At 37.0% G+C, this 27,362-nt stretch overlaps 3 protein-coding genes across 3 annotated transcripts; 1 reads left to right on the top strand and 2 right to left on the bottom strand.

Moving 5' to 3' along the window:
• The first annotated feature begins 803 nt into the window (after window positions 1-803).
• Window positions 804-16,299, top strand: LOC140776594 (DNA gyrase subunit A, chloroplastic/mitochondrial). The gene is made up of 27 exons (XM_073120340.1): window positions 804-1,379; window positions 2,021-2,090; window positions 2,967-3,032; window positions 3,417-3,518; window positions 5,341-5,385; window positions 5,468-5,566; window positions 5,701-5,787; window positions 5,889-5,959; window positions 6,049-6,157; window positions 6,272-6,334; window positions 6,849-6,914; window positions 7,054-7,142; window positions 7,266-7,314; window positions 7,790-7,876; window positions 7,949-8,042; window positions 9,316-9,386; window positions 9,490-9,579; window positions 11,582-11,707; window positions 11,841-11,998; window positions 12,958-13,039; window positions 13,155-13,319; window positions 13,404-13,505; window positions 13,985-14,121; window positions 14,414-14,534; window positions 15,359-15,413; window positions 15,508-15,607; window positions 15,866-16,299. Exons 1-27 carry the CDS (start codon window positions 967-969, stop codon window positions 15,957-15,959), a joined length of 2,811 nt encoding a protein of 936 aa, XP_072976441.1. The 5' UTR covers window positions 804-966; the 3' UTR covers window positions 15,960-16,299.
• Window positions 16,300-16,667: 368 nt separating this feature from the next.
• On the bottom strand, window positions 16,668-22,453 carry LOC140776596 (ADP-ribosylation factor 1). The gene is made up of 7 exons (XM_073120341.1): window positions 22,299-22,453; window positions 21,788-21,942; window positions 20,213-20,283; window positions 19,723-19,842; window positions 18,150-18,268; window positions 17,254-17,335; window positions 16,668-16,922 (listed from the first exon to the last, which is right to left on the bottom strand). Exons 2-7 carry the CDS (start codon window positions 21,933-21,935, stop codon window positions 16,917-16,919), a joined length of 546 nt encoding a protein of 181 aa, XP_072976442.1. The 5' UTR covers window positions 21,936-21,942; window positions 22,299-22,453; the 3' UTR covers window positions 16,668-16,916.
• Window positions 22,454-23,201: 748 nt separating this feature from the next.
• LOC140776182 (protein DETOXIFICATION 21-like) lies at window positions 23,202-26,330 on the bottom strand. The gene is made up of 8 exons (XM_073119800.1): window positions 26,029-26,330; window positions 24,981-25,522; window positions 24,800-24,886; window positions 24,668-24,724; window positions 24,322-24,560; window positions 24,110-24,228; window positions 23,901-23,987; window positions 23,202-23,776 (listed from the first exon to the last, which is right to left on the bottom strand). The coding sequence occupies exons 1-8, from the start codon at window positions 26,308-26,310 to the stop codon at window positions 23,696-23,698; spliced, it is 1,494 nt and encodes a 497-aa protein (XP_072975901.1). The 5' UTR covers window positions 26,311-26,330; the 3' UTR covers window positions 23,202-23,695.
• Window positions 26,331-27,362: the final 1,032 nt, after the last annotated feature.

The raw sequence follows: 27,362 nt of genomic DNA, 5'->3' as shown, positions 1-27,362 counted from the left end.
GAAGGGCAACAATACTCAATGTACAAAGAGTTCTTAAAAAAGGTGCACCATGGAGGGGAGAAGGAGAGCTATCGCAAAAAAAAAGGAAAAAATGAGAAATAATATTTAGGGCTCAAGTGTAAATTAAGAAATTATCAAAAATAGAAAACTTACTTTGTCAACTCACTCGCGAGATTACAATAGATATGATCATCAGGCAGGCCGAATAAGTGGGCTAAACGAGTAGGCCAAATAGGTAGGTTGAATGGATGGGCTTTGGGGCAAGGCCGGATGAGCAAATGGTTGGCCTATCCACCCATGGGTAGTGCAAGCTCGAGTCGAGTCGAGTTTAGCCTAATCTAAATCAAGCTGGGCACGAACAGTCTAGACTGTTTGATCATTTCTAGGCCACAACCCACCTAACCTTTGCCATTATAACTAGGGGTATTTAGTCTTTTTATCTTTTTTAATGTTAGTTTAGAAAAAGATATTGATATTTTTTTAATAAACGTTAAATATATTTTATCTCATATATTTATGCCCGCACTCAAATTATATCCGGACTAAAAATATTTAAATTCGAATGTCCGGCTAAATTCTTCTATTTTTATTTTTTAATAGATAAAAATAATCTTTGCCTCTTATATAAATTTTTTTTTCTCAAAGTACATCAACATATTTTTTCTTTTTCTTTTAAGATTGTGCCAACTAAGTGGTAAGTATTATTAAACTTAGCAGTTTTATTTATTTTTTGCTGAGGTGTATAAAGAAGTTGATATTTCAGTAGCTTTAGTGAAATTATCCTTATTGTTTTATGACAGCGCTCCAAGAAAGTCTATCTACGTTTTCTCTTCCTCTCCCGCTCCGAACCCTCACAAACCCTCGCAAAACCCTCCTCTCTTTAATGGCAGAGCCCCTCTGAGAGAAAAGAAGGAAAAAAAAGTAAGAGAGAAAAAAAAAACTGAGGGTTTTGCCCTCCATTCTCCAATGGCTCTCTCCAACGTACTCCGCCTAACCTCCTCTTCCCTCTATCTCTTCCGCCCCCGAATCCCTCTCCTCTCCTTCTCCCTTCCCACCTCACGTCGCCGCTTCGCTGGCGAGCTCCGCTTCCTCTCCGCTGCTCCTCGGAGGTCCGTAAGACCCATTAGGTCGAGACGGAGGGATAGAGAGGAGGAAACCGTCGTCGCAGCGAAGGAAGGGAAGGGAGAGGACGGTGGAGAGGGGGGAAATGGGGGTATCGCGGTGAAGGAGAGGAGTAGCCATGGCGATGGGAGGATTGTTCCCACGGAGCTCCACAAGGAGGCCACGGATGCTTACATGGCCTACGCCATGTCAGTGCTGCTCGGCCGTGCATTGCCGGATGTCCGCGATGGGTTAAAGCCAGTGCACAGGAGGATACTGTGAGGAATTGAACTTTTTTCCACTCGGTTCTTGGTATCTCGGATTCTTTTCATTTAAATTTTAGTTATCTTGAGGTTTCTTGAGAGTCCTTCCATTCTTCTGAAATTTACTTTGATAAATCCATTTAATAACCGCTCTATGTAGTCTCTTGTTAGCGTAATAAACACGTATAAATATAGCCAGGTAGGAGAAGTTACAAAACCTGATGTGGGGTAGTTGAAAACCCATTTCATAGTAAGGAGGGTTTTGTTACTAAAAGTGGGAATTTTTAGTACTATACGATCTTAATTTTCTGGAGGATAGTGGATATGGAAAATTAAGTTAATGTACTTTCCAACCATCTCACCTATCCTAATTCTTGACTTTTGCAGAATAAAATAACCATTTCCAACCGAAAGTCTCTCGGCTTTTGCTGAAATTTATGACAGAATTGTTGCTCGTTACACTAGGTTTTTTAGCTGATGTTAGATGATTCTTGCTTTTTATGTTAAACTGCTCAGTTGAGGATTTGTGTTTTTGATTGTCTTATTGTCATTCTTTAGTCATGAACTGTTAGTTTGTATTCTGGAAATTTTTTTCTTTTTTCTATTTCTTGAACTGATCTTAAACCCTTTTGATATGTATCTAACTTTGATTATAGGTTCGCAATGCATGAACTTGGTCTTTCATCTCGTAAGCCTTTCAAGAAGTGCGCTAGAGTCGTTGGTGAGGTAATTAAAGAAAGTCTTTTTGTAGGCAATGTATATTTTAAGAACAACTGATTTTTCTCTATTGACCTACACTTGGTCCAAGTATCAAAACTGTAAACAACTAAATTCCCTCATATTTTGAGGAAATGATCATACAATAAGGTCCTTTAATGGCAGAATACTGGAAAGGCACTTTCTTTTATGGCATTCTTAACCTGAAAAGCTGGGGACTTCTGTCAGCATAAACCAGCAAATGAAAAGGCTAAATGGAAAAGTAATTTTGACTGCCTTTTTTCTCTCTTCATTTCTTTTTGTTTTCTTTGTTTTTCCTCCTCCTAATCCTCTTATTTTCTCTAGGTTTAGCAGTCATTTTCTGTTTCTTCTCTTATCATGAAAATGAGAAACAGAATTCTCTAGGTTCCAAGGAATGTGGATTGTGATTTGTAGAGTCGATTTAGACTTGAAAATGGTTTAGCCCTCTATTGTAAGTTCCAACTAGGATGGTTCATGGAGTTTAATTGGTTGAAAATCTTTTTGGGAGAGCCAAGTGAGTTGATAGAATATTAAAATCATCATTGTCTCAATGTCTCATCAAGAAATAGCATGAATTGGAGCTCAATGCTGAATCTAATCTTCAATAGAAGCAGGCTGGTTCACCCCGATTTTGATTGATGGCCCTTCAAGTTCAATTATTTTTGGACAAACTGGATTTGATCAAACCTGACTGGTGATGGGGGTGGCCCTCTTTCGACAAGGCCTTGCTAGTTGCATGCTTGCATTATCCTATTTTGACATCTTTGATAAGTCTACAATTATGAGTACTTATTTATTTGTCTGTAGCAATGGTCTTGGAGTATTTATTTACTTTGGTTTATATGCAATTGAATGTGATTGCAGGTTTTAGGTAAATTTCATCCTCATGGGGATTCGGCTGTTTATGATTCGCTGGTCCGGATGGCACAGGTCACTAATTCTTCCACCTCTTTCTGTTTATTTCCATTTGTGAATGTCTCACACATTTCTCATTTTGGCATCATGTGATTTTCATGACTTCAAGGGCTAGTCCATATTAATCAATTGATTCAATTTTTCTCAACAAATTGACGTACAAGAATTTACTGGCTACAATAAGGGGGTATGCTCCTAGTTGCTGGCATGGCATGTACCATGGAATGTGACATTATGCATGCCCGCTATATGGAGACTCTTCAATGAATCGCATGTATTGGCATGTTGTTTGTCTTACATACACTAGCCATGCTAGCTGATTTAGCAAACAATACTTGTCAGATTGTTAAAAGATTGCATATTTGTCTCATTCTTTTATCATGTTCTCTATTGTTGAAGGACTTCTCCTTGCGATGTCCTCTCATCCGTGGACATGGAAACTTTGGATCAATTGATGCTGATCCTCCTGCTGCAATGCGGTACACTGAGTGCAGATTGGAAGTAGGTTTACCTTGTTGTTGCATTTGCTTCTTGTTTATCTAATCTCAGCTGTAGAATATATGATTTCCTTTCAATTTTTTTATTTTTTCCCTTTGATGGTCAGATATTTATGTCATTTTTTGGAGGAACTTATCAATATGATTTAATGTTGTAAAATAGTTTATATATGTATGTACATAACTTGGCTGATGTTTGTGTTCTCTCAAAGAAACTTCTTAATATGCATAATGTGGCTGATTGATTATAGTATTATACTGTTATCTAGCTGTAGTTCTTGGTGCACAAGTATTAGAAAAGGGTTAGTAACAAAGTTTCAAGTTTCGACTGATCCCCGATCCATATCAGCCGAAGTGGATCGAGATCGGCCGTAGCCGATCCCAATCCCATCTTGAAACTAGTCTCTTGACTGGTTTCGATGGGCATTGACTGATCTTGGTCCATATCGGACCCGTTTTGTCCAGATTGGCTGATATCCCATAACCTCGAGGGCAATAAGGACTTGCTGCTCCTCCCTAGTGAGGTTGCAGAAGATGAAGTAGACGTCAACGTGGCCAATGTGGTTGGGCTGGTTGGCTTAGACAAGGCAGAAGAGCTTGTGGCACACGTAGTTATTGGGGTAGTGCCAATGAGGAGCTGAACATCAGGTTTGATAGAGATTGAATTGGTGAAGGCGATGCGTGGTGAAGGACCGCATGTGAGAGAAAAAGGAAGTAAGAGAAATGGTAGATATATGGAAGAGAGTGGGAGAGTGGGAGAAAGGAGATTTTTTTAAATTTGTGTGCAAGAGGGGAGAGAGATAGAGAGTGTAAGAGAAAGTGAAAAAGTATTATTATTTTTAAAATTTTTGAACTTCAGATGTGAGTAATTTATGTCTTATATCTTTTTATTCCTTATTTTTTTTAAGTTTAGGTTTTTTTATATTTCAAAATAAAATTTAGAATTTTACGTGATTAAAATTAGTTTGATACCGGCATGTCGATCCGACTGATATGTATTGTTTTTTCGGATGCCTGATCTTGATAACAATACTTGGAACCTTAGTTAACATATATATATATATATATATATATATATATATATATATATATTTCTAGTTTGGTCTTGATTCAACGCCTTCCTCCTCTCAGGGGACTTCTATAATGTTCAAGATGTTTCCAATTTGACAACAAGATACTTTGATTCATAAATTTTGTTACTTTCTAGATATATAATTATCCACATTATATTGCCATACTATTTCAATTTTATTGAATTATGAAGTTTTGAGCTTTCAATTAATTACTTATAATGAGTTGATACTGCTTATTTTCTTAGCTGTTACTACACAAATACATTACGGGCTTCTATAATGTTCAGGATGTTTTCAATTATCGATTAAAAGGTAGTTTGATTCATAAATTTAGTTATCAGTTTTCTGTCACTTTCTAAAGATATAATTATCCACATTCTATTGACATTCTCCTTGAATGTTATTGAATTATAAATTTTGAGCTTCCAAAAGGACATGGTCACTTTTGATAGCTGATACTGCTTATTTGGTTAGCTGATACGACATGAATACATTGCATATTAAGTATAATAATATAATTGCAATGCAAACAAATTTAACCTCATGTTTCATTAACTTGATGATAACAGACTGCAAAGCAGGATCTGAAATTTATCATTGGCATACTGTATTTGCCTACCTGCATTACATGAAGTTCTATGACTTTTTCCTATTTCACGGACATTGAAGCATTTACAATATTTGTTTCTTTATTGAAGCAAATTAGCAATTACAGCTATAATGATTTCCATAATTTTCTTGCCATTTTTGCAGGCACTTACAGAAGCCATGCTCTTGACTGATTTAGAACTAAATACTGTAGGTCTCTCTATTCTTCATATTTTTGACCGTCCTACCAGTGCACCTCTTTCCTTTACTTGATTTGCTGATCTATCTGCAGGTTGACTTTGTCCCCAACTTTGACAATTCACAAAAAGAACCATCTCTTTTGCCTGCTCGTATCCCAACATTATTGTTGAATGGTTCTTCTGGAATTGCGGTATCAATTCTTATATGTTTTTACATGTGATTTCTTATCATCTCCCTTTCGCATAACTAAAGTCTCACAACATATACTAGAGAAGATATATGAACTAGATTTGATGTTCATTGTTCCTTTCATTGTTCTACAAGGTTGGAATGGCAACAAATATTCCTCCACACAATCTTGGCGAGCTTGTTGATGCACTGTCTGCTTTGATTCACAATCCTGAAGCAACTGTAAGTCTGCTGTGCACCCTTTTCCTTTAAACTTGGTGGAGTATTTGTGATGATTTTAAGTTTTTGAGATATTTCCATGTTGTCATCCTTTTATGCAAAAGCTACAAGAACTGCTGGAATATATGCCTGGACCTGACTTCCCAACTGGCGGATTAATCATGGGCAATGTTGGGTACTTTTTTCTTCTTAATTATTTTCTGTTGTTTGAAGTTTAACTATGCTGTATCTAACTATGTGTCACATAATTTTCTTCCTCTTAAGAATCTTGGAAGCTTATAGAACTGGAAGAGGCCGCATAATTGTGAGAGGAAAGACCGATGTTGAATTGATTGATGAAAGAACCAAACGCAATGCCATTATAATCAAAGAGGTTGCATCTCATCGTACTTCTAGAATTTAGAATTCTGCTGCCAATAATTATTATTCTATAGATTACTCAATAAAATGACAGTCTTCTCATTTATATAGTTTATGTTTGATGCAGATCCCTTACCAGACAAATAAATCTGCACTTGTGGAGAAAATTGCTAATCTCGTGGAAGATAAGGTATTTTGATGGCGATAAATTTGTAATTTTAGGATATTTCAATAAGTTGTTCTATTAAGAGAATAGAAGCAGATGTTGTTGCAAGGTTTTACATCATCAAACTATGTGATTTCACCTTTGTTAAGAGTCAAATCTGTGGTTTGACTTACTGGTCATATGATAATTTTGGGCATCTAGTAGGATAATTTTGGGCATTTACTCATAGATCCACTAGGAGCTAATTAAAAAATATTGATTACTTTACCCAACTGCAGTGACATTATAGTACCAGGAAATTCAGTTTTGTATATTACAGTCTTTGAAACCTCCCAGGAAGCCCATTCCTGCACTAGTCTTAGGAAACTATCCTTGGTGTAAAATTTGCCACTTAGCTCATAACCATACTTGATGCCCTTTATAGAACTAACCGAGCATCCTGGTGCTTTTTTTTCCTGATGATTTCTAGATGGAAATTTGACATGGTTTTTTGTTTTTCATTAACTACTTTGCTCCTTGTTTGCCATTGTTTGTTCAGATATTAGAAGGCATAAGTGATATTCGTGACGAAAGCGATCGATCTGGCATGCGTATTGTCATAGAGGTTTGTACTAGTACATCCCCCTTTTTGCATTTTTTTAGTATATATTATTTGCTTTCTAAAGTATCACACTCAGCTGATTGTGAAAGTAATTTTTGTCTGATGCTGCCATTTCACTTCCCTATATTACTTTCCATGTCAGCTAAAAAGGGGTTCTGATCCTTCCTTGGTTCTCAACAACCTATTTCGTCACACTGCTCTGCAATCTAGCTTTAGCTGCAATATGGTAGGGTATGTATATGAAACTAAACTAAATGCAAGATTAAACACTGTGTTATATAACTTAAAATGTTGTGAATAAATGTAGTTGCATATTAATCTTCTGATAATGGCTTTTTATCCAATTTTTCTCAGTATTCTTGATGGGCAGCCCAAGCTAATGGGATTGAAAGAATTGCTTCAGGTATACACATTTCCTTTTGTGCTGACATTTGAACCTAACATTTCAAGTTATTCCCGTGATAACACTACATTGAACAGTCATCTGTGACAAACTATTAATGGAAAGTATTATTTGTAAGACAAAGAAATTTGTTGCACAAATGGCTACTGAATATGAAATTACTTGTTGATCACCCACATCAGTTTTCTTAATGTAAGCACAATGTAGTAATGGGATCTCTATAGCCTTTCCTTACCTATATCTTAGTAATTGCTGCAAGCACGCATTAACTAAGCTCTTACAGTCAAATGTCATGTGGCTGATGAAAAAGGTCATCCTCATAAAATGATAAAACAAATTGGAATAAGTGCAACATTCATTTTGCAGCAGAAACCGGTGACATTGTTGACTTACATAAGAAACTCACCCCGCATTTATGTATCTTCATGAGTATCTGTCGCATTACCTCTGATGACAATTTTATCTCTCATTTCAGGCTTTCCTTGATTTCAGATGCTCTGTTATTGAAAGGCGTGCAAGGTTTAAGCTTTCTCAAGCACAAGAAAGGAAACATATTGTAGAGGTATGTTAGGATTACATTAATCTATTGTCCTTAATATGTTGATGATTCATGTTTTCTAATTTCTTTTTTCAGGGTATCATGGTGGGTCTTGACAATTTGGATGCTATGATACGTATTATTAGAGAAACCTCAAATAATGCAATGGCAATAGCTGCTTTGGTGAAGGGTAAGAACTTGTATTTAATATGCTATTACGCTATGAATACTTTTCTATATTACTTGAGAGTTTCTTTTCTTCATTTCTTGATCCAAGTACAGTTTAATTGTTTAAATGCTTTGTTTTATCCTAGTGCTTGTAGTTCTCAGATGACTTCATATCTCGCAAAGTGAGAAAAAGAAAATTCTGACAATCTAGGTTGTCCTATTCTTCCGTCATTGTCACACTCTTTGATCTTGAAAACATACAGTGTGAACATGGACTCATTTAAATGTTAAGAACAAGTGACTTTCTAACTGTCGGACTATTCTTTGGGAATATTCGCCTGTTGATAGCTATGGAGATAAGTTTGGAGTCCAGGATATCACCATCTAAACCAGTTCTATCTAAGCTTGCCCGAATATGGGTGTGTCTATGTGTTTCAAAGTTAAATTATCATAGGAATTTTTATCTGAATACTCCTATGAGAAGTTTGACATATCCAGATATTGATGCGGGTTTGAAGCTTTGAGCACACTGTTTCAACTTACAACAGTGGATATCCTGTTGATATGTAACCTCATAGGAGAGAAGTTGATGCCAAACCTCAACATTTCATGTTTGGCTTAGTAAGCTCGGAAGAAAGGAGGAAAAGGGAAATGGCACAACTCTACATTCATGATTGGATCATCTGTCCTCTTCACTGCCCTTTTCTCCTTCGCCAACTCTGTGATAGTGGTTGGGGGATCCTCTAAGAGAGGTGTTCACTTCTACATGTTAAACTATGGTGACATTTTGTATCATCTTTGCATATTGGTCCTGCTAGTACTGGTTTTGAGGAGGTAAGATTTATGCAGCTTTACCCATGTTGTAGAGAGGTTGTTCCATGAGTAGAATCCATCACCTATGTGGCGGCATATCCAGCCTATGCGGCTGTTTTCTAAAACAATGTTAACCACACAATAGAGGATGGAAAAAGCAATTGGGTTAAGGATGTGGCAGATTTCCTTGCTGAAATGATATAACACTTTTACTTTTTTTTTCTAGTGTGCTTCTTTCTGTGCTAATTGGATCCTTCATTTACCCTGAAATACCAGCATTAACATGACATGACATGAGACGACATGGTTAACTGGCGTTATATTGAGTACGCAATTATTGGTGGAAATTTGAGGGTATAATAAGTAACACACTCTTAAATGGCTTGTTCATCTGGTACCTTAAGGTTGAGTCCCTCAGGTTTATTTGGCAAATTTTATTGTTTGTTTATGTACCTCTAATGTTTTACAATTTTCACTTGTAGAATATGATTTATCTCAGAAGCAAGCTGAAGCTCTACTAGATATAACCTTGAGAAAACTTACTTCTCTTGAGGTATTGTCTGTATTTGAATCTTATATTTTGCTTCGAAAGTTGGGACATTATTTTGTTCTTTTCTAATCCCTATCATAGTTACAACATTTCCTGCGTTTTATAGAGAAAAAAGTTTGTAGACGAAGCTAGATCACTGTCAGAGCAAGTTTCTAAGCTAAACGAACTTTTGTCAAGCAAGAAGCTCATGTTCCAGGTAATTAATTGACTTGAAAACATATCAAACTGCTTTATTATGTGCATATAAGTGTTTCTTTTCTGGATGTACCTTTTAATTAGATTGTTTTTGTTTTTTTGTTTTTCTTGGGTGAGGAGTAGAGCATTATGGTGTCCCAATTAAACTACTACATTTTGCTGGGGTTTGAACCTGCGAATTAGATTGACTGTTGGAATGCCATACTTTATCATGTCGAGGCATGTTGACTTATGGATGGTGGTAGATTGAAGAACCATAGATTTAACAGGTGAGAAGTGAAAGTGCAAGTGCAAGTGAGGGGCACAAGAACAATTTAGTTAATATCTGTAGCCATCTTTAAAGTTAAGACTTTAACCAAGATTATTTCATTTCACTCTTAGACTATTTCTTGAGACTTCAATTTAAAAGTAGAATCTACTTCATTTAATCTGAATAACTGAACTTGTGCACAGGAGACCTAGTCCAGATGACTCTGTCAATACAGCCTGAATTTTGTTGGGTCAGGTCAATTTCTGTTGGCCCTAGGGTTTTGTCAGGCTTGGAAAACAAATGGATTTTAGGCTGAGCTTGAGTTTACAAAAGTGTCCAGTAGCTAGTAGGGGTGTCAAAATAAATGGGTGGCTTGGGCGCAGCTTGGGTTGAGTTGAGCCTGAGCTGACTTAGGCTAGGATCAAATATAGTATTTATTAATATCATATATATATATTAAATAGTTTTTGGCTCAGCTTGAATAGTTTTTGGCTCTTTGAAGGCTTGGCAGCTTAGGCTCGGTCTATCTTGGCTTGAATAATAGGCTTGGTTCACTCTAGTTTGAAAATAGTCTAGTTTTAAGTTTGGAATCCGCTTAGGCTCGGTCTGGCTTGGCTTGAGTTCTGCTCAAAAATAGGCTTGGGCTCAGTTTAGTTTGGCTTGAGCTTGACTTGGCTTGAGCAGAGTTGGGTGTGAATTCGAAACTAGGTTCGAGATAAAGTTCGAGCCAAGCTTGAGTTGGAGTTGGCTCACTTAGGTTTGACTCATTTACAATCTGAATGCATCTTAAAAGTATAAACCTTTCACTGTACTACTACTCCCTTTATACTAGTATTACTTTTGTTTAAGGGATTCAAAGAAGTTGTTTCTATCTTTATAGAATGAATATTATGTGTGCCATTTGGAAAGTTGAAAAAGGTTTAGTGAAAATAACTATTTGAATTTTTTTGACATCAAAAGTTAAGATGGGTGATATGAGTTCAGGCAATTCATGCAATATGGCACATTCGCATGTTGTCAAGTGATAGTATATATGAATTTCAGTTCTAGTTTGAATATCTGCTGGATGTGATGAAAAATTAAGTGACAAAGCTTGAAGAAATCTGTAACCATGTCTGCATAGGATGTGAAAAATTGAGGAAGCTAGTGCTGACACAGCACCATTATGAGAACAATTAATTTCATCATGGATTAAATGTCATCGAAAAGCGAAAGAAGGATATTGTAAAACAAACCTAATAGAATCACAGATAAAGAAAAATAAAATGCGGTTCTGATTTATGCAACTAAATAACAAGACAGATTGAGGATATCAGTTTGTCTTTTACCCAATCCTTGATGCCTTGTTATGTGGCTTTTTGCCGAAAGTCGTTCAAAGTAGTCAGTTTGTGTGCCCAGGAGGGCAGTTGGGTTTGGCTGCTCAGGTATGGAGGGAGTTGGGCATGTCATTGCCAATGTGTTTCCGTGGCAGAATGATTGCTTATGCACCATTATTTTCACAGAATGTCTACTGTTATAACATTTTTTCTGTTTTTTTCTTTTGCACCGTATATGCTCAAGATGATTCTAGGCATGCTTATTTGAGATCCTGACCATTCTTCACTTTAAATATCTTCTATTTTTTATACTTAATGTTAAAAACCATATAGGTAGGTTATTTATGTGTTGAAAATCCAAAAGTAATTAATGTCTCCTGAACAAAGTCATCATTAATATAGTCTTATATGCTTACCCTACATTTTTCCTATTTCAGCTTATTGAACAAGAGGCTCTTGACTTGAAGAATAGGTTTGGGACACCACGACGCTCTGTTTTGGAAGATGCAGCAAATAGCCAACTAGAGGAAATAGATGTCATCCCTAACGAAGAAATGCTTTTGGTATCAAATATAACTTTTTCTTTATGATGTCTATCTTTTCATATAAGTTCTTCCAAAGGGACTTGCTGTTCTCTTCTTTCTAATTGTCTTTTCTTCCTTTCCAAGGCTAACAAAATACTGTTACTTTTGGTAGACACTTAGTGAGAAAGGTTATGTTAAGCGGATGAAGCCTAACACATTTAACCTACAAAATCGAGGGACAATTGGAAAGTCTGTTGGAAAGATGCGAGTTAATGATTTGATGTCTGACTTTATTGTCTGCCATACACATGATCACATCCTTTATTTCAGGTACTTATATGTTTCACTGGTATCTACTTGTGACTATAGATTGAAATCTTAGAATTAAGATACTTAGTATTCACACTAATGCTCAAGTGTGAGAAAACTACTTGGTGTGACTATAAGGCTTGCCCAATGTGCCCTGTTGGTGTATTGAGTCACTGAAATAACCTCTCAAGTAATGAGGTTAAAGGTTGCATAAATCTTGGCTTTTCCCAGACCCAGCAATGACACTCTTTTTATCCAGTTGTGCTTAAAATCTTTTATCATCTCAATTGATTGTGCTTTATACTCCCAGTATGAATTATGGCCTATGCCTGTCGGGCCCCTTTTTTTTAGTCAGAGTATTAAGGACTGAGTTATCTTCTCCTAGCTGTGTCCAACAAGTGCTTTTGCATGCATAGTTTTTCTTTTCTTATAGCATTTAATTTATATTTCTTGGGCCTTTCACATTTCCTATCCAGACCCCCCAAGACAGGGGCTGATACCTTTCCTACCATGGTGCCAATCACAATTTCATCGACACTCAAGTAAAGAAAATCTGTGCATTTTCATTCTTGGGGAGTTAGGACAAATGCTAAGCCTTTTCAGCCAGAACTGTCAAAACAATTCCTTGTAAATAATCTCTGTCATCTGTTGAGCAATTCCATTTATCTAGTACACCCCAATTGGTCCAGATATGTGGAACAGAAAAGGTCTGTTTCAACTGCTACACATAACAATATACTTAAAATTGGTGTGAACTGTTAAATAACTTGTTGCTGTTCCAAGTGTTAATTCTGCAATTTTTCATAACTGTTCATACACTGATTTTAGAGCCAACTCTTCTAACCTGGATAATTTTGGCTTGTTAAAGTGTTAGCAATTATCATTTTAAATCAATTAATATCTTCTTGAAGTTTTTAAATTTCACTTTATTATACTATATTTTGTATACAAGTACCTAATCAGTATGATACTTGCTATAGTGATCAGGGAATAGTTTACTCTGCTCGTGCTTACCGGATACCAGAGTGCACTAGAAACGCTGCTGGCACTCCATTAGTGCAGGTACTTTAGTGACTTCTACCTAGCCCCTATGTTTTTGTGCTGATAATTACAGCTAATCAGCTCTCTTAACATTCCTTTTGGTTTCTAAATTTCTTCCTTTTTGGTTTATGGATAGCTATTGTCGCTGTCTGATGGAGAGAGAATAACCTCTATCATTCCTGTTAGTGAATTTGCTGAAGATCAATATCTGCTAATGTTGACAATTAAAGGCTATATCAAGAAAGTTCCTTTGAATGCTTTCTCAACAATCAGAGTTACAGGGATCATTTCCATACAGCTGGTCTACTCTGTTGCATAAATCAATTTCTTTTGTGCATTTTAATTTCTGTTAGGATTGACACACTACAATTTCTTTTGATCACAGGTACCTGGAGATGAACTGAAGTGGGTACGTCTCTGTTCGAATGATGACCTTGTTGCAATAGCTTCTCAGAAAGGGATGGTCATTGTAAACTTTTGTAATAAGGTGAGTCAAGTGGTTGCATGTTTTGCAGTTGAGGCCATGATTTCTAGACTATCTATTGATTGAAAATGTATGTGTTCACAAAAGCAAAAGAATCCTAAAATGGAATGGTAAATTCAGGACCCAGAAACCTTAAAAAAGCTCCTGAGGGTATATGGATTGGTAAAACCTGCTGTCCCGTGCATATGCTAGAAGATTCAAATGCAAGCAATATGTGGTCTAGCGATGAAATTTGGAATATCTCAGCCCATTTTCAAAAAAATTTCGTTGTCTGCCTATATTATCTACATTAGCTGTTATTATCTTAAAGCAAATTTTTGGTCAATTATATGCCTTTGTTATTGCTAATTTTACACGATGAACTGTTCTGCTCATGCAGTAGTGATCTTTAAAGAAACTGATTCATCGTTGTATTTTTGCCACATAATGAAAATTACCTCTGTTGAGCTGTTCTTATGCATGAGTCCACTTTGTTGGTTCAGCTTCGCTCACTTGGAAGGAAAACAAGGGGTGTGATATCCATGAAACTAAAGGAAGGGGACAAAATGGCATCAATGGATATAATACCTGCACCAATGCAGAAAGACTTGCAGAAATTGAGTGAAAGCTATGGCAGCAGGTAAGATCTGTGCCTAACCTAAGGGGGGTTCAGCTTCCCCTTATTGAGGTCAATGTGTCTATTCTGAATAGTCGTGCATCTCTCCCCACAAGATCACATAAATGTGCACCTAGGCACAAGTGTGTGAATAGGATCGCTCAGCCATATATGTATCTATTTACGTATATGATGTACATAGATGCATATACTTATTTTTATCTTTCTTAGGTTTTGCCTGTGTATATGCATGTATATGTAAATATTATTGAAGCATCATCTATTGATATCTTTGATAAATATATCCTGCCTCCAGGGGTAGAAATCTTGGACCACCATGGCTTCTTTTTCTGTCTGAAAGTGGTCATGGGAAGCGTGTACCTGTAAATGCATTCAGATTATCAAGTTTTAATAGAGTGGGTTTGTCAGGTTACAAGGTACATCCTTCTTTGTTTACTTTTTTATTCATACTGACCAAGCTGCTTTCATTTCAATGCTTATCCAGTTCAGGAGATTATAATTGTTTGTATTAAATAAGAAATGCTGTAAATTTGATTTGGCTGCACATATGAGAATTCTACAATTCTGAAAATTTAACATTTCCAACTTCCCTCTTTTTTTGTCCACTATTTTATGACTCTCTAATCTAAATAAAGACTTTCTTCCTAATAAAGTTATTTGTAAAATTATTGATACATGTCACAACCATTCAAAGTGATTCTCAATCATGCCAAGATACACTCTGTTACTGTTACAGTTCAATTCTTTCATCTTTTATATCCTATGTGCAGTTATATTTCCAACTCTCTAAAGTGGGATAATCTGCTATTCTGCATACTTAATGAAGTTGACATCCAGTATAATAAGCATCACTATGATCAAACTATGCTTCTATTTTCATTAAAGCTTCCCACTCTAAATCATTGGCAAATGATGTTCAACTGGTGTTTATTTCCCAGACACAGTGCATAGATTCATAAGAAACATTTTTGCATCATCTCCTCTTGCCTTTCCACAGTAAAATGATATTAAAAAATTTACTTCCTTTTGTGATATGTACATCATTGAATCAATAGCATTACATTGATCTTCCAGCCAATACTATAAATTGTGGTACACTTCTAAATTTGTGCTCTCCAAATATTCGCTCTTTTTAAGGTTTTGTTCAGAAAAGATGTGCAAAGAGCTTCATAGTCAGTCATCATGGGACTGCAACCATAATGATATTTACCAGTCTTAATGATTAATAATCTTTCTGCAGCTTCCGCCAGATTATCATCTTGCTGCAGTATTTGTCGTTGGGTTTTCATTGGCAGGTACTTTGAAGCCTCATTACGTTCTTGATTGTACAAGATATAGATTGTGACAGATACTTTTTCCTACTTACATCACACTTATTTAAATATACAGAAGATGGGGAAAGTGATGAACAAGTCGTTCTAGTTAGCCAAAGTGGTACGATCAACAGAATCAAAGTTAGGGATATATCAATCCAGTCACGTGCTGCAAGGTAATCTCTCTCTCTCTCTCTCTCACACACACACAGATGATGATTTTCCATGATGCCTTACAAACTTTTAGAAAGATTATATGCGAGTCTTAACATCTTACCACAATGACCCCTTCCGTCTGAGAATTTGGAAACATCTCTGTGGCATTGCCCTGTTTACCTTAGAAAGAAGATTATATGTCATATTAGTTGTGCAAGATTTTGTGTATTACTAATTCTATGTTTGCTGTTGACTTTGCCTGTTATTGCTGTCCTTAGGGGAGTCATTTTGATGCGATTGGAGCATGCTGGAAAGATTCAGTCTGCGTCTTTAATTTCTGCGGCAGTAGATGATATTATCACAGATGATTGAAGACAAACCTTCCTGTGCAGTTGAGTGAAAGTCGCAGCTTTTAGTTGGCACTCTCGGGGTGGGGGTAGCCGTTTTTGGATCATCGACTTTTAGGGCAAGCTGGCAGAGCAGTGGAACCATACTCTCTTGTTCTGAGGAACACTAGAAGGCTTTGGGAATTTTCGTCTGTCCCACATACAGCTTCCACAACAATGTTACGTCATACAGCAGCTTCCGTTTTGCAGTACCATCAGTTCATGCCATTGCTTACATTGGTGATGGGATTCTGCTTAGATATGCTCTTTCAACATAACACTATCTTCTGAGATATTAGCATTTTCAAAGAATCATTTTTCAAGCACATGCATCTGTATTAAAAGTAGCTTTGTGATGCCCGCATATATCCACATAAGTAATTACATTAGCGTATATTTATGATGACTACGATAAGCAATCTTGTAAATGGAAATTTGCCTCTAGCTCCAAACTGCACGACCGAAAGAGCTTTTAAATAGCGCCGAGCGAGTCGTGATAGATAGTGTGACCTCGTTAGCTTCCTTAACTAATCAGATACGATAGATGGAGAATACCCGCAGCTTATGCCTCAACTGGCCTTACTACGAACTGTGCAGATCCACGAGCAACAGAAACAGCTACCAACTAAGCACCACCATCCAAGATCTATCCCACAAAAAAAAGTGGGGGGAAATATAACACAAGGGACTAAACTCAGAGAGAACAAGTCAAATTGCTACAAAGATAAGAGGTTTCCAAAGTACAGTCGTGCAAAAGGAAGTTTAGAAACAAAGCTGAAAATGATCCATGAGCAACAATCTGACAGCTCAAAGATTGAGCTTCCACAAAACAACAAAAAAGTTTGCACCTAGTATATATATATATATATATATATAATATTTATAACCAAGTGATATATCCAAAGCTTTTCTTGTACGTCCTTTGAGTCCCCTCCTAGAGCCTTCAAGACTGATTCACAAAATAGAGAATTAGTCAGATTTCATGTGGTCCACTTGAAAACAGAAAACCCAACAACTAAGGTGCGAGAGAATCTCGTCAAATTCTCAGGCAAAGATTCTTAGCAAGAGCTGTTCTACAAATGCACTCATAATGTTCTCACTTTTCAAACGAGACCAAAGACAATTTGGCTTAAAAACTGATATATACTGTTCAACAAAGTTTTGAAAATAACATAAAAATAAGCTTATGTAGCTGTCGGGTTATTGCATGCTAATGTACTTTCACTTGAGTAGGAAGTGAATTATCATCAGAAAAATAAGCGTATAGACAAGATACAGACCTTGCTGGCAATGTTGTTGGAGAGCCAGTCCAGACCCTCATACAACCCCTCACCAGATGTAGCACAGGTGCTCTGTATGTACCTGCAGAACCCCCAAATCAAGATATTCAGGATGCGTGGATCAGTTGTGTTGCAAGTGATCTTAATTCAGTATAGGGCATGAGGACAAGCCCCATTATCCACAGAAATTTGAAAGAACATTGAATCCAGATCTTTTAACACTTCTCTTGAATTTAACAAAGCTGAATATTTGAATGCTAAATGAGAGACAATAAAGTAGCATTCTACAACAAAAGGATCCAAATAAAAAACTTCTAAAAAAAATATTAGGGCTAATCTGGCATCAACTTGCAAGTTCTTTTCTTACTCTTCTGGAGAACGTTTATTTAACCTCAAAATAAGAAAAACCAAAAAGTGCAGTAAGAATAGGGATAACATTAGCAGCAGCAGGATCACTACGAAGGACACCTTCAAACAGGAAAAGTCTAAGTACTTCAGCTATGCATACTTTTAGTAATTCTTTTCCAGGTGTCTCTTGATTCTCAACTCATGTATGTGCTTAAGTTTGCATGCAAAATCACAAGAGGCAGCTACAAGAAAAAGGTTGGACTTGAAGCTTACTAAATAAAGATACATAAATTTCCTCATTCATAAAGATTCATTTCCTGTGTAGACTATATATAATGATCTTGTTCAAAGATCAAAGAATCTTCAAAAAAAACTTGCGTAGATCAACATGAATGTCTAACATCACTAGTCCAAGGACATAATGCATTACGTTAGGAAGATTTTACAAAATAAAGGAGCTTCAACACATTGAAACATTAAATGAAAGAATGTGTTCAAAAAGCTACAATACAAAGAGATTCTTAAATGATGGAAAGCTTGTGGCATACCAGTGTCGCTGACGAAGGGAATGCAGGCCAAGCTTGTCAGTAATTTCAGCAGCATTCATGGCATTGGGAAGATCTTGCTTGTTTGCAAACACAAGCAAAACAGCATCACGTAGTTCATCCTGGCACAATTTGAATGGAATAGAAAAGTGATATCCAGGATACATCACAAAAATTACAAAATGGTGATGCAGATGAGAACAAGTATTTCATAATTACCCAACTAACGTTATAATTAAGAAAAGCAATCTTTATTATCATTATTATTATTGTAGTAGTAGTTGTTGTTGTTACTATTGTTCAAGATATAGAGTATGGATAGCTATGCGAATGGGCATCAAGGCAGTGTTCCCATGCCACAATCATGTTATGCTGTTCCCACTGTCATCCACATCAGAAATGCGCATACCATAGCAAGTGTCATGTTAGGATCTATGAAGAAAACAGCTGTGTTGTAGCAGACTTACCAAGTCGGTAGTCACTAACATGCCGTTGCAGTCATCATTACCCAATTATCAGCAACAATTAGTATGCATTAGTGAATCGTAATTGAATCTAACCAAGTGGTCCCATATATAGCAATTGGTGTGCACAAAATCTATAACTTTTGTTTTTTTCCTTTTGCTAAATAGACATTAAACCATACTTGATAGTTGATACCATCACAAAATTAATCTTTGCTAATATATGTTGACTCAAGATCTGCATACACAAACTAGTCTTCCAAGAAAAGCTAAATATGCCGCTAAGTCGCTAACTTGATAATATGTTCATTTTCCTTTTAGATGATTGTCGTGCAGGGAAATAAACATTGTATATTATCATGAGTTGGACTAAACATTTTATGTTTCATATTTCCTAAAAGATTTAGCAACGTTTTAACAATTAGCTGCACCTAGAATATGCATCACAAGGTAGAGACAGAAAAGGCGGCAATTTTCTAATATCAGGACAGATGATTTTGCATCTTGACAAAAATTCAATGCTACAAAAGTGTTAAATACTTTTACAAAGACATAACCTAAGGCCTCGTTTACTTTAATTGTAATATAAATATTCCTTTTTATTATTTCCAAAATAAGGTCTTTATTCTAGGAATAATTATTATTATGTTTACTTGTATTGTAGAATAAGAGTAAAAATTACTTTTGATGTGACATAGAGTGAAGAAAATAGGTAGAAAAAATGTATTTTATTTTTTTTATAAAATTACCATAAATATTCTTTGATTTGATATAAAATATGATGGGATGGATATTAACATTAAATAAGTAATTAGGTTCGTGGTGGGTATAAGATGTAATTTTATGAACAATGCTTGTATTATAGAATATGATTTATTATGATGTTTAGTTGTTATTCTGGAATAATAAATTGTATTCTATAATAAGAAAAAAGTTCCAAAAGTGAACAGGGTAAAGTTTCTAGTCTAACCCTATACATGATACTTATATAACTTTGTGTTCTACATGCCAAAGTCATAAAGATTCTGCCCAAGTTATTAGGGTCTACCATATTGTATAGATGAAAAGGCAATTTAAAAATATGTAGCTTGTCAGCAATGATAATGAATTACCTCATTTAGCATCCTGTGGAGTTCATCTCTGGCCTCAACGACACGGTCTCTGTCATTGCTGTCAACAACAAAGATAAGGCCCTGAGTGTTCTGGAAATAGTGCCTCCATAGAGGTCTGATCTGTTTCACCAAACAGGACACAACAAAAAATCAACTGCTGGATGACATAATCAGTTAAATGACATGGAAGAGACAAAGATTTTCAGTAGTAGTCATGGACAACAAAACTCATCACTACATAAAGAAAGATGCTGCAATTTCTCCTTAATATAGTTGTAAAAACTGATATTTTTAGAAGCAAAGCAATAATTAGAAACCAATAATTTCTGCCCAAAAAAATATCAATATACAACTTCTTAAGCACAGGGAATAAATAGGAGGTAGATAACTTGAAACAATTGACAACATTTAAAAAATTTCTGGTGAACATGCAGTAACATCCACCTTATCAATCTAAAGCTTACTATCTAGGAAGATAAGATGTACATACCTTGTCCTGGCCACCAACATCCCAAACGGTAAAGCTAATGTTCTTGTACTCCACAGTTTCCACATTGAACCCTGCATTTGGACCCAAAAGATAAACGTTAGCAAAACATTTGCAAGACATTCAAGTTAGTGTATGTTCCGATTATGTGCGAGTCCAGAAATATGTAAAGAAAATCAACCGACAGACATCTCAAGGAAGTTTATCTCAAATATCCAGATAATATCAAGGACAGCTTAATCCTAACAGAATACAAAAGAGCCTGCAACATATCTTCAAAATATAACTGATTTTTAGATGTAATATTGTTTAATATTTTTTATGAAAAATAATAGCACCTTCAAACTATTCACAGAAATAAGTTGTCTTTCCTTATCATTTGTTACCTCATTAATCTCTGCCACATCATCATCTTTCCCCACCCCTTTCCATCTCTCTTTCTTTTCTCCCCCTCTTTCTCACCAAACCAAAACCACCCAACCAAAAGGTCTAAAACCACCCTCTCTCAATCCACCAACCTCTCTTGTTCTCCTTTCATCCTCTTCTCCCGTCCTTTCCTTACTCCACACCTATCTCTCTCCTTTCCTCCTCTCCTTCCCATTCCACCATCACCCCCACCCTACACCTGCTCTGCATCCTCCATTGCACTTGACCTACCAGCCACTGCCATTCCTCCTCTACTGTCACACATTGTTGCACCCTCTACTATTACAATGATTGTCATGAGATTAGAGAGGGAGACACCCAGGCGTCATTTTGGAGAGAGAGAGAGAGAGAGGTGGGTGAGGTGGGAGAGAAGAGACAGTTTTGGTTGGGCGGGATGGAGGAGGAAGGGAGGAAAGAGATAAAAGATGAAGAAGATGGTGACATAGCAAAAAAGGGAGTAAACAGTTTAAAAGTGCTATTAATTTTCATATGATCTCTGAACATTGAACAACAACTATCAATTTATAAAATGTTCATAAGCAAGGAGAAAAGCCTATCAAGAAAAGTTTTGTATAATTACCATCAAAATAGATCCTTCTTTCCTAGCAAAGACATCATCCACTGACCAAAAATTTTCATTCCACTAGAACCCAGATAGTATGCCGCCATACTTATAATATCAAAAGAGATGCCGCTAAATGAATAGCACTACACAGCAGGTCATGCAAAACGATGCTTCCACTTGAGACTGATTGCTGAATCAGCCCAAACAGAAACAGTAGGAAAATACTTGCTCAAGCCATACGAAAAGTCCACCTAAATGATCTCAATGTATTGGAACAGATACCTCCACGTTCCGTACAAAATATTTTCTATGCGCAATTAAATGATTCAACTGAACCGACTTACATTAATTAAAGTAAATAATTAAACCTCGTGACATACTAATAATGGACCCCAAGAAATTAATGCCTCTAAAGTTTCAAAAAACCAATAATCGCAAATCAAACAGCAATATCCGAGGAGAGATCATCGATACATATAACCAAAAATTCACAAAAATGGAAGATAAACTATACTTAAGCTGAGAAATGTATGACAATACATCATCGAGCAAGAACAAAAAAGACGAAAGAGGAATCAAGGGTTCACCTATCGTCGGAATGGTGGTAACGATCTCACCAAGCTTGAGTTTGTACAGGATCGTCGTCTTACCAGCTGCATCAAGACCCACCATCAAGATCCTCATCTCCTTCTTTGCGAAGAGCCGGCTAAACAGCTTCGTAAACGTGAGCCCCATCTTTCCTCTGATCTCAAAAAATAAAGCACAAATCAAACTCAGATCTACACAGATCCATACAAACCCAAAGTCAAAAATCAAACAATCCACAATCCAAACCTCGAAACCCTAGACGACCGATCCAATATTTACGATTTCAAGAGAAAAAATAATCTAAGATCTAAGAAGAAATGGATCAAATTATCGATCTATCAAAGATCCGAGAACTCGATAAAGAAACCCTATGATCTACAAAGAAATGGATCGAATTAGATCAAATCAGGGGAAGGAAGCGAGCGATCGATCGATGAAAGATCCGGCAACCTCCCGAGAACAAAGAGATGGATCTCCGATCTCTAAATGAGAGATCGAAGAATTCATTACCGTATATAAACCTTCTCCTCCTCCTCTGCCTCTCGCTTCCTTCTCTTTTTGGAAATTAGAGGAAAAGAAACGGAGAAGAAGATGAGTGGCTTAGGGTGTGCCCCGAATTTATAAGGTGGGGGAGGGAATGGAAGGAGAGCAACGGGGATCGAATAGGGTGCTCCGCGTCAACCTCACGCACATGCGAGAGCCAACGCGGCACGTGAGAGATCATGCCAAGCACGAATCTCGAGGGGGGAGTAACGGTCCGCGTTGGTGTTTGTGGACTTTGTGGCTGTGAAATGGAACGAGTCAAAACGATAGGAGGGAATCCGGTCCGGTTCAACGAACTGGACCAGGAAAATGGAACCTTCCAAACTCTCGTATCTACCGACGTCCTCTCTCTCTCTCTCTCTCTCGCCCCATAGCTTCAGACGAACGCTAATAAATTTAGCATTTAACGCAGCATTGAAGAGTTTTACCAATATACTTCTTTAAACATAAAATGCTAACCTCACTAGTATTTTTATTCTTATTAGGGTTCTTAATTTATATTTATATGTTAATTGGATTGGGACACTGTTAAATTTTTATTTTTCTTTATTAAAAATAATAATATAAGAAGTGGAAGGAAAATATATTACTCTCTAGCAAGAAGCTTTAGCTTGTTTACTCAAGGAAGTAGTTGTTTCTTGACTAGAAATTTTGCTATAAGATATCTAAGCAGATGTATAAATTTGCTTAGGCCCTAAGGATTTAATCATTATCTTATTCTAATACAGCTTACAAAGAGTTTATGCTTCATAAACCCAAGGAACCTAAAAGGAAAAGGGTAATATATATATGTCAGCCAAGAGAACACCAAGGTGATGAAATTTTTTGTTAATGTATTTAAAAGGTGCTTAATACTTAATGATCAGTAGACGACATTCAACTCCAACAGCATAGTTAAGATGTATATTTTATCTTTTATCCATGAACACAGTATAGTATTCTTGGAGTGATAGAAATACCATTTGTAGTGAGTGATCTGATATTTTTCTTGGTACTGAGACTTGATCATGGATCCAATTTTACCAAGTGACAAAGGGAGAGAGATGGCATGCTTCATACTTGTCTCCTCAATATTGAAACAATTCTGAAAAATTACAACATTGCAGCCCCCCACCTGAATCAGCAGTTGCTTGAGCTTGATTTGAGCACACCACCCCCAAAAAAATAAAAATAAAAACCATAAATTTTTTATCTCATAGATCAGGAAAAGGGGGCCATAGTAGAAAAGGCCAGAAATTTCCTCTAGGCAGTAAGCAGTGTGGTAGGATGAGAGGAAGCTGCCGTTGAAGCCGAGAGCAAAGAATTCTATACTTGCTTCAGACTTGCAAGCCCATATCCATATTTTGCCTCACTTAGAGTGTTAACTAGGGATTTCCTCTGCCACCATTTGATCTCCTTGCTTGGTCCATATACCACTTTTTTAGCCGCTCTTGTGAGATAATTACCTGCAAAGCATTCACATGAAAGAAGGATAATTAGTACCTGATAAATTCTGAAAAGATACTACTTCCATAGGAGATGCACTCTTCTATTTCTTTGAGGTTTCTAGGAATGCTTTGCTTGATGTACCTGCTTCTCCCAGTCAGTCCTCATTGTAATAAATATAAGCACAACTGTCTGGACTAGTGTACCAATCAGCATTCCAATCCAAATCCCCTGCAAGCAAGATAAAAGAAAACCAATTGACTTTCTGATTTGGGATTTAAGAACTCCTGCTATTTAACTGGCACCTTTAAGATGTCAGCAATAAGTTGACTGAAAATTAATTTGCTTCTCACCTTGACATGGAAGCCCAGCCAATAACCCAACGCAGCTCCAAGAGGAATCCCAATTACATAGTAGCACGTTATGTTTACATAAGCTACCACACTCTGCCATCCTGCACCAACCGCAACGCCTGCACATCGTCGTAAGATTTAATGAGATTGATTTCATTACTACACCACAAGTACTTGTATTTGTTTCCTAAGAATTGTAAGAGTAACTAAACCTGAAAGCACTGGTTGGATACTGTTGAGCAGCAGAGAGAAGGCTAACAAAGGAGAAAGGTCGCTGACGGCCATGGCCACTGCAGAACTCTCCGTAAATATGTAAGCAAGTTTGTCGCGGAACACCAGAAACAACATGAAAAGGACTGCTCCGATGGTAAAGGATGTGATCACGACATTGATGATGGAGAACTTCGCCTTTCTTGCACTCCCTGCTCCAAGTTCATTCGCCACGCGCACTCTATCATCAGAAGACAAAAAGATTAGAAAAGAAAAGAAAAAACTTTAGGAGAAACAATCATGTGTCACTAATTACAAGTAAGACTAGTATGGAGTAGTAGAATTTACCCTGCCGCTGCCAAGAAGCCAACCGAGATCATCATCTCCCATCCGTTAATGTTAAGGCTAGAGAACAGAAGAAAGTTAGTAATCGATTTAACCCTTTTAACAGACAAGAAGAGAAGAGAAATGGAATTATACCAGATGGAAAGAGCATCTATAGCAACCTCAGCATTCTTCATGTGACCAGTGAGAAGAACCAAGATGGTGTTGTACCAGAGCTCCAAACTGAAACAAAGGAATTAGAATTCATTCTAAACTCTTGTGCCATTCTCCAATTGCTTAACAAAGAGGAGGCATAAATATATATACATATATGTACCAGAGCATGACACCAGAAGATAGAGAGAGCTTGATAATAGCACCAAGATCCTTAAAAGCAGTCCATGAGAAGCCTGTCCAAGTCTCAGGACATCCGCCGAAGAACACGAAAGCGAGCTGGCCTAACACCGGGATCCACATTGCCAAGATCATAGAGCCCATCACGCCGGCGAGGCCCAAACCGAGCTTGATGGTCATGAACCAAGAGAGGAAGAGGTGGAGGGCGAGAGTTAAGACAGCCAAGTAAGTGATGATCACGTTCTTGCTCTGTGCTTGGAGGTACATTTGGAGTGTGAATGCCCACACGTAAGAGAACATGACAGGGATGAACCATAGAGAGATCACACCAGCCATTGATGAGATTGACTCTTCCTGGCCGAGTAGTCTTAGGATTGGAGTTGTGAAGATGAAGATGGGGAGGATTACTAGGCTGCATGTGAACAAGATGATCCAAGATCTTTGGAGGTAGATGCCAAGCATGTGGTATTGCTTTGCTCCATAAGATTGACCACAGAGTGTTTCTAATGCACTTGCCATCCCCAGCTGAGAAGAAGGATACATACAGCTTAGTATATTATATATATATATGTACCTCAAAGTGCTGAATTTGTACGATTACAAACAAGAGACGGCAGTTAATTATATAGTAAATGATATACTCACGCTAAATACTTTTGAAAAACGTGCATCAGCCCAGTATGCCACTGAAAACATCTCATTCAACTTTGAACTCTAATTATTTCTCACTTTTCAGGTGGATACTGAAAAGCCTATAAGGTATAATAAAAAGTAAAAAAGTCAATAGGTAAAATCAACTTTTTAACTCGGATCCACATGGTTTGTTTGTAGTGAGGAAAAAAAGGACTCGTTAGGCACGTTGACCAAAATTCACCAGCTACGACTTGATTCATAAATAAATATAATAAACAAATAGCAGGAGAGGATATGGACATAAAACACATTATTTCTGGACTAATCCCACTTAGCTACTTGCTATGATGCTCGCTTACAAACGAAAGAAAGAAGAAAGATGTATATATTGGTTATACCAAAATGCCATTGGCGAAGCGGACGAGAACGGTGGAGACGATGGCGTAGGCGGCGAGCTCGGTGGGGCCGATGTGGCCCACGAACGCCTGGCTGATCACCGTCACCCCGAACGTGGAAAATCGCGTGAAGATCGACGGACCGGCGACCACCCACAGCTTCTTGTTCTCCTCCCACAACCTCCTCTCCAACTTCTCCTCCTCCGGATCCTCCTCTCCCTCTCTCCCCACCAAATCATCCACTCTCTCCTCTGAGAGAAGCTTAGAGTTCAACTCCCCTTCCATTCTCTCTCTCTCTCTCTCTCTCCTCTCTCTCTCTCTCTCCCTCCCTAAGCTCTAATGCCTCTCTTCTTCTTCTTCTTCTTCTTCTTCTTCGTCTTCTTCTTCTTCTTCTTCTTCTTCGTCTTCTTCTTCTTCTTCTTCTTCTTCGTCTTCTTCTTCTTAGTGGTCTGTGAGAGCCGAGAGTGGGGGGGGGGGGGGAGTTAATAAGGCGGCACGGGTTTGCATTACTGCGGAGGATAGTGCCAAATGACCAAAATGCCCTTTCATACCTACCACCAAACAAGTAACAAGGCAATTAAAATACTCAAGCCTATTTAAACGAGTTAAGCCTGACTAATAAGATCAGGCTCGTGCGGCTATCATCAGACTCATCTCAATTTATACACACACACACACACACACATATATATATAATACATACCAAATAAAATTTTAACTTGCTTCTGCAAATTATAAACTACCTAACATTCAATTTAAGTTCGATTCAGATTTAAACTTAAACCCAAGTATTAAAATGAACCTATCTATTTTCATTTACTATAATCATATAACATTCCTATAGAAAAAAAAAAATAGTAAGTCATGAGATTTAACCTAGCCATAAAAAGGTAATGTTCCACCAATTTAGCATAATAATAATAATAATAATAATAATAATAATAATAATAATAAGCTGGTCTTCGATTTACACCCCTAATATCCATGAGGAAGGGCAGAATCGGAAATAGAAAGTGCGAGGTGGGGCTTGTAGTTACGTGCGTAGTTTTTGTCGGGGTGTAAAGTGTAAAACGGCGAGATACGAAGAGTGGAGCTACGTGGAGGAACGTGAGAAGGCGTAGAATGAGAGGTCCGTTGTACAGGACAATCGTAAGTGGTTGGGTATTTAAATGAGAATTATATATATATATATATATATATATATATATAATATTAGATTAAAATATTAATAATAAATATAGAGTATGATTCAATAAAAAAAAACTCTGGGAATCCACGAAATAATAAATAGGGTGTGTAATTATTTATAGTACGGCGACCTAATCGAGCTTGTTTAA

The sequence above is a fragment of the Typha angustifolia genome, chromosome 14 (assembly GCF_048772165.1).
Source record: "Typha angustifolia cultivar Huaian chromosome 14, ASM4877216v1, whole genome shotgun sequence".
Classification (NCBI taxonomy): domain Eukaryota; kingdom Viridiplantae; phylum Streptophyta; class Magnoliopsida; order Poales; family Typhaceae; genus Typha; species Typha angustifolia.
Note: the sequence above shows the minus strand (reverse complement) of the source record. Positions and strands in the feature narration are given on the sequence as shown.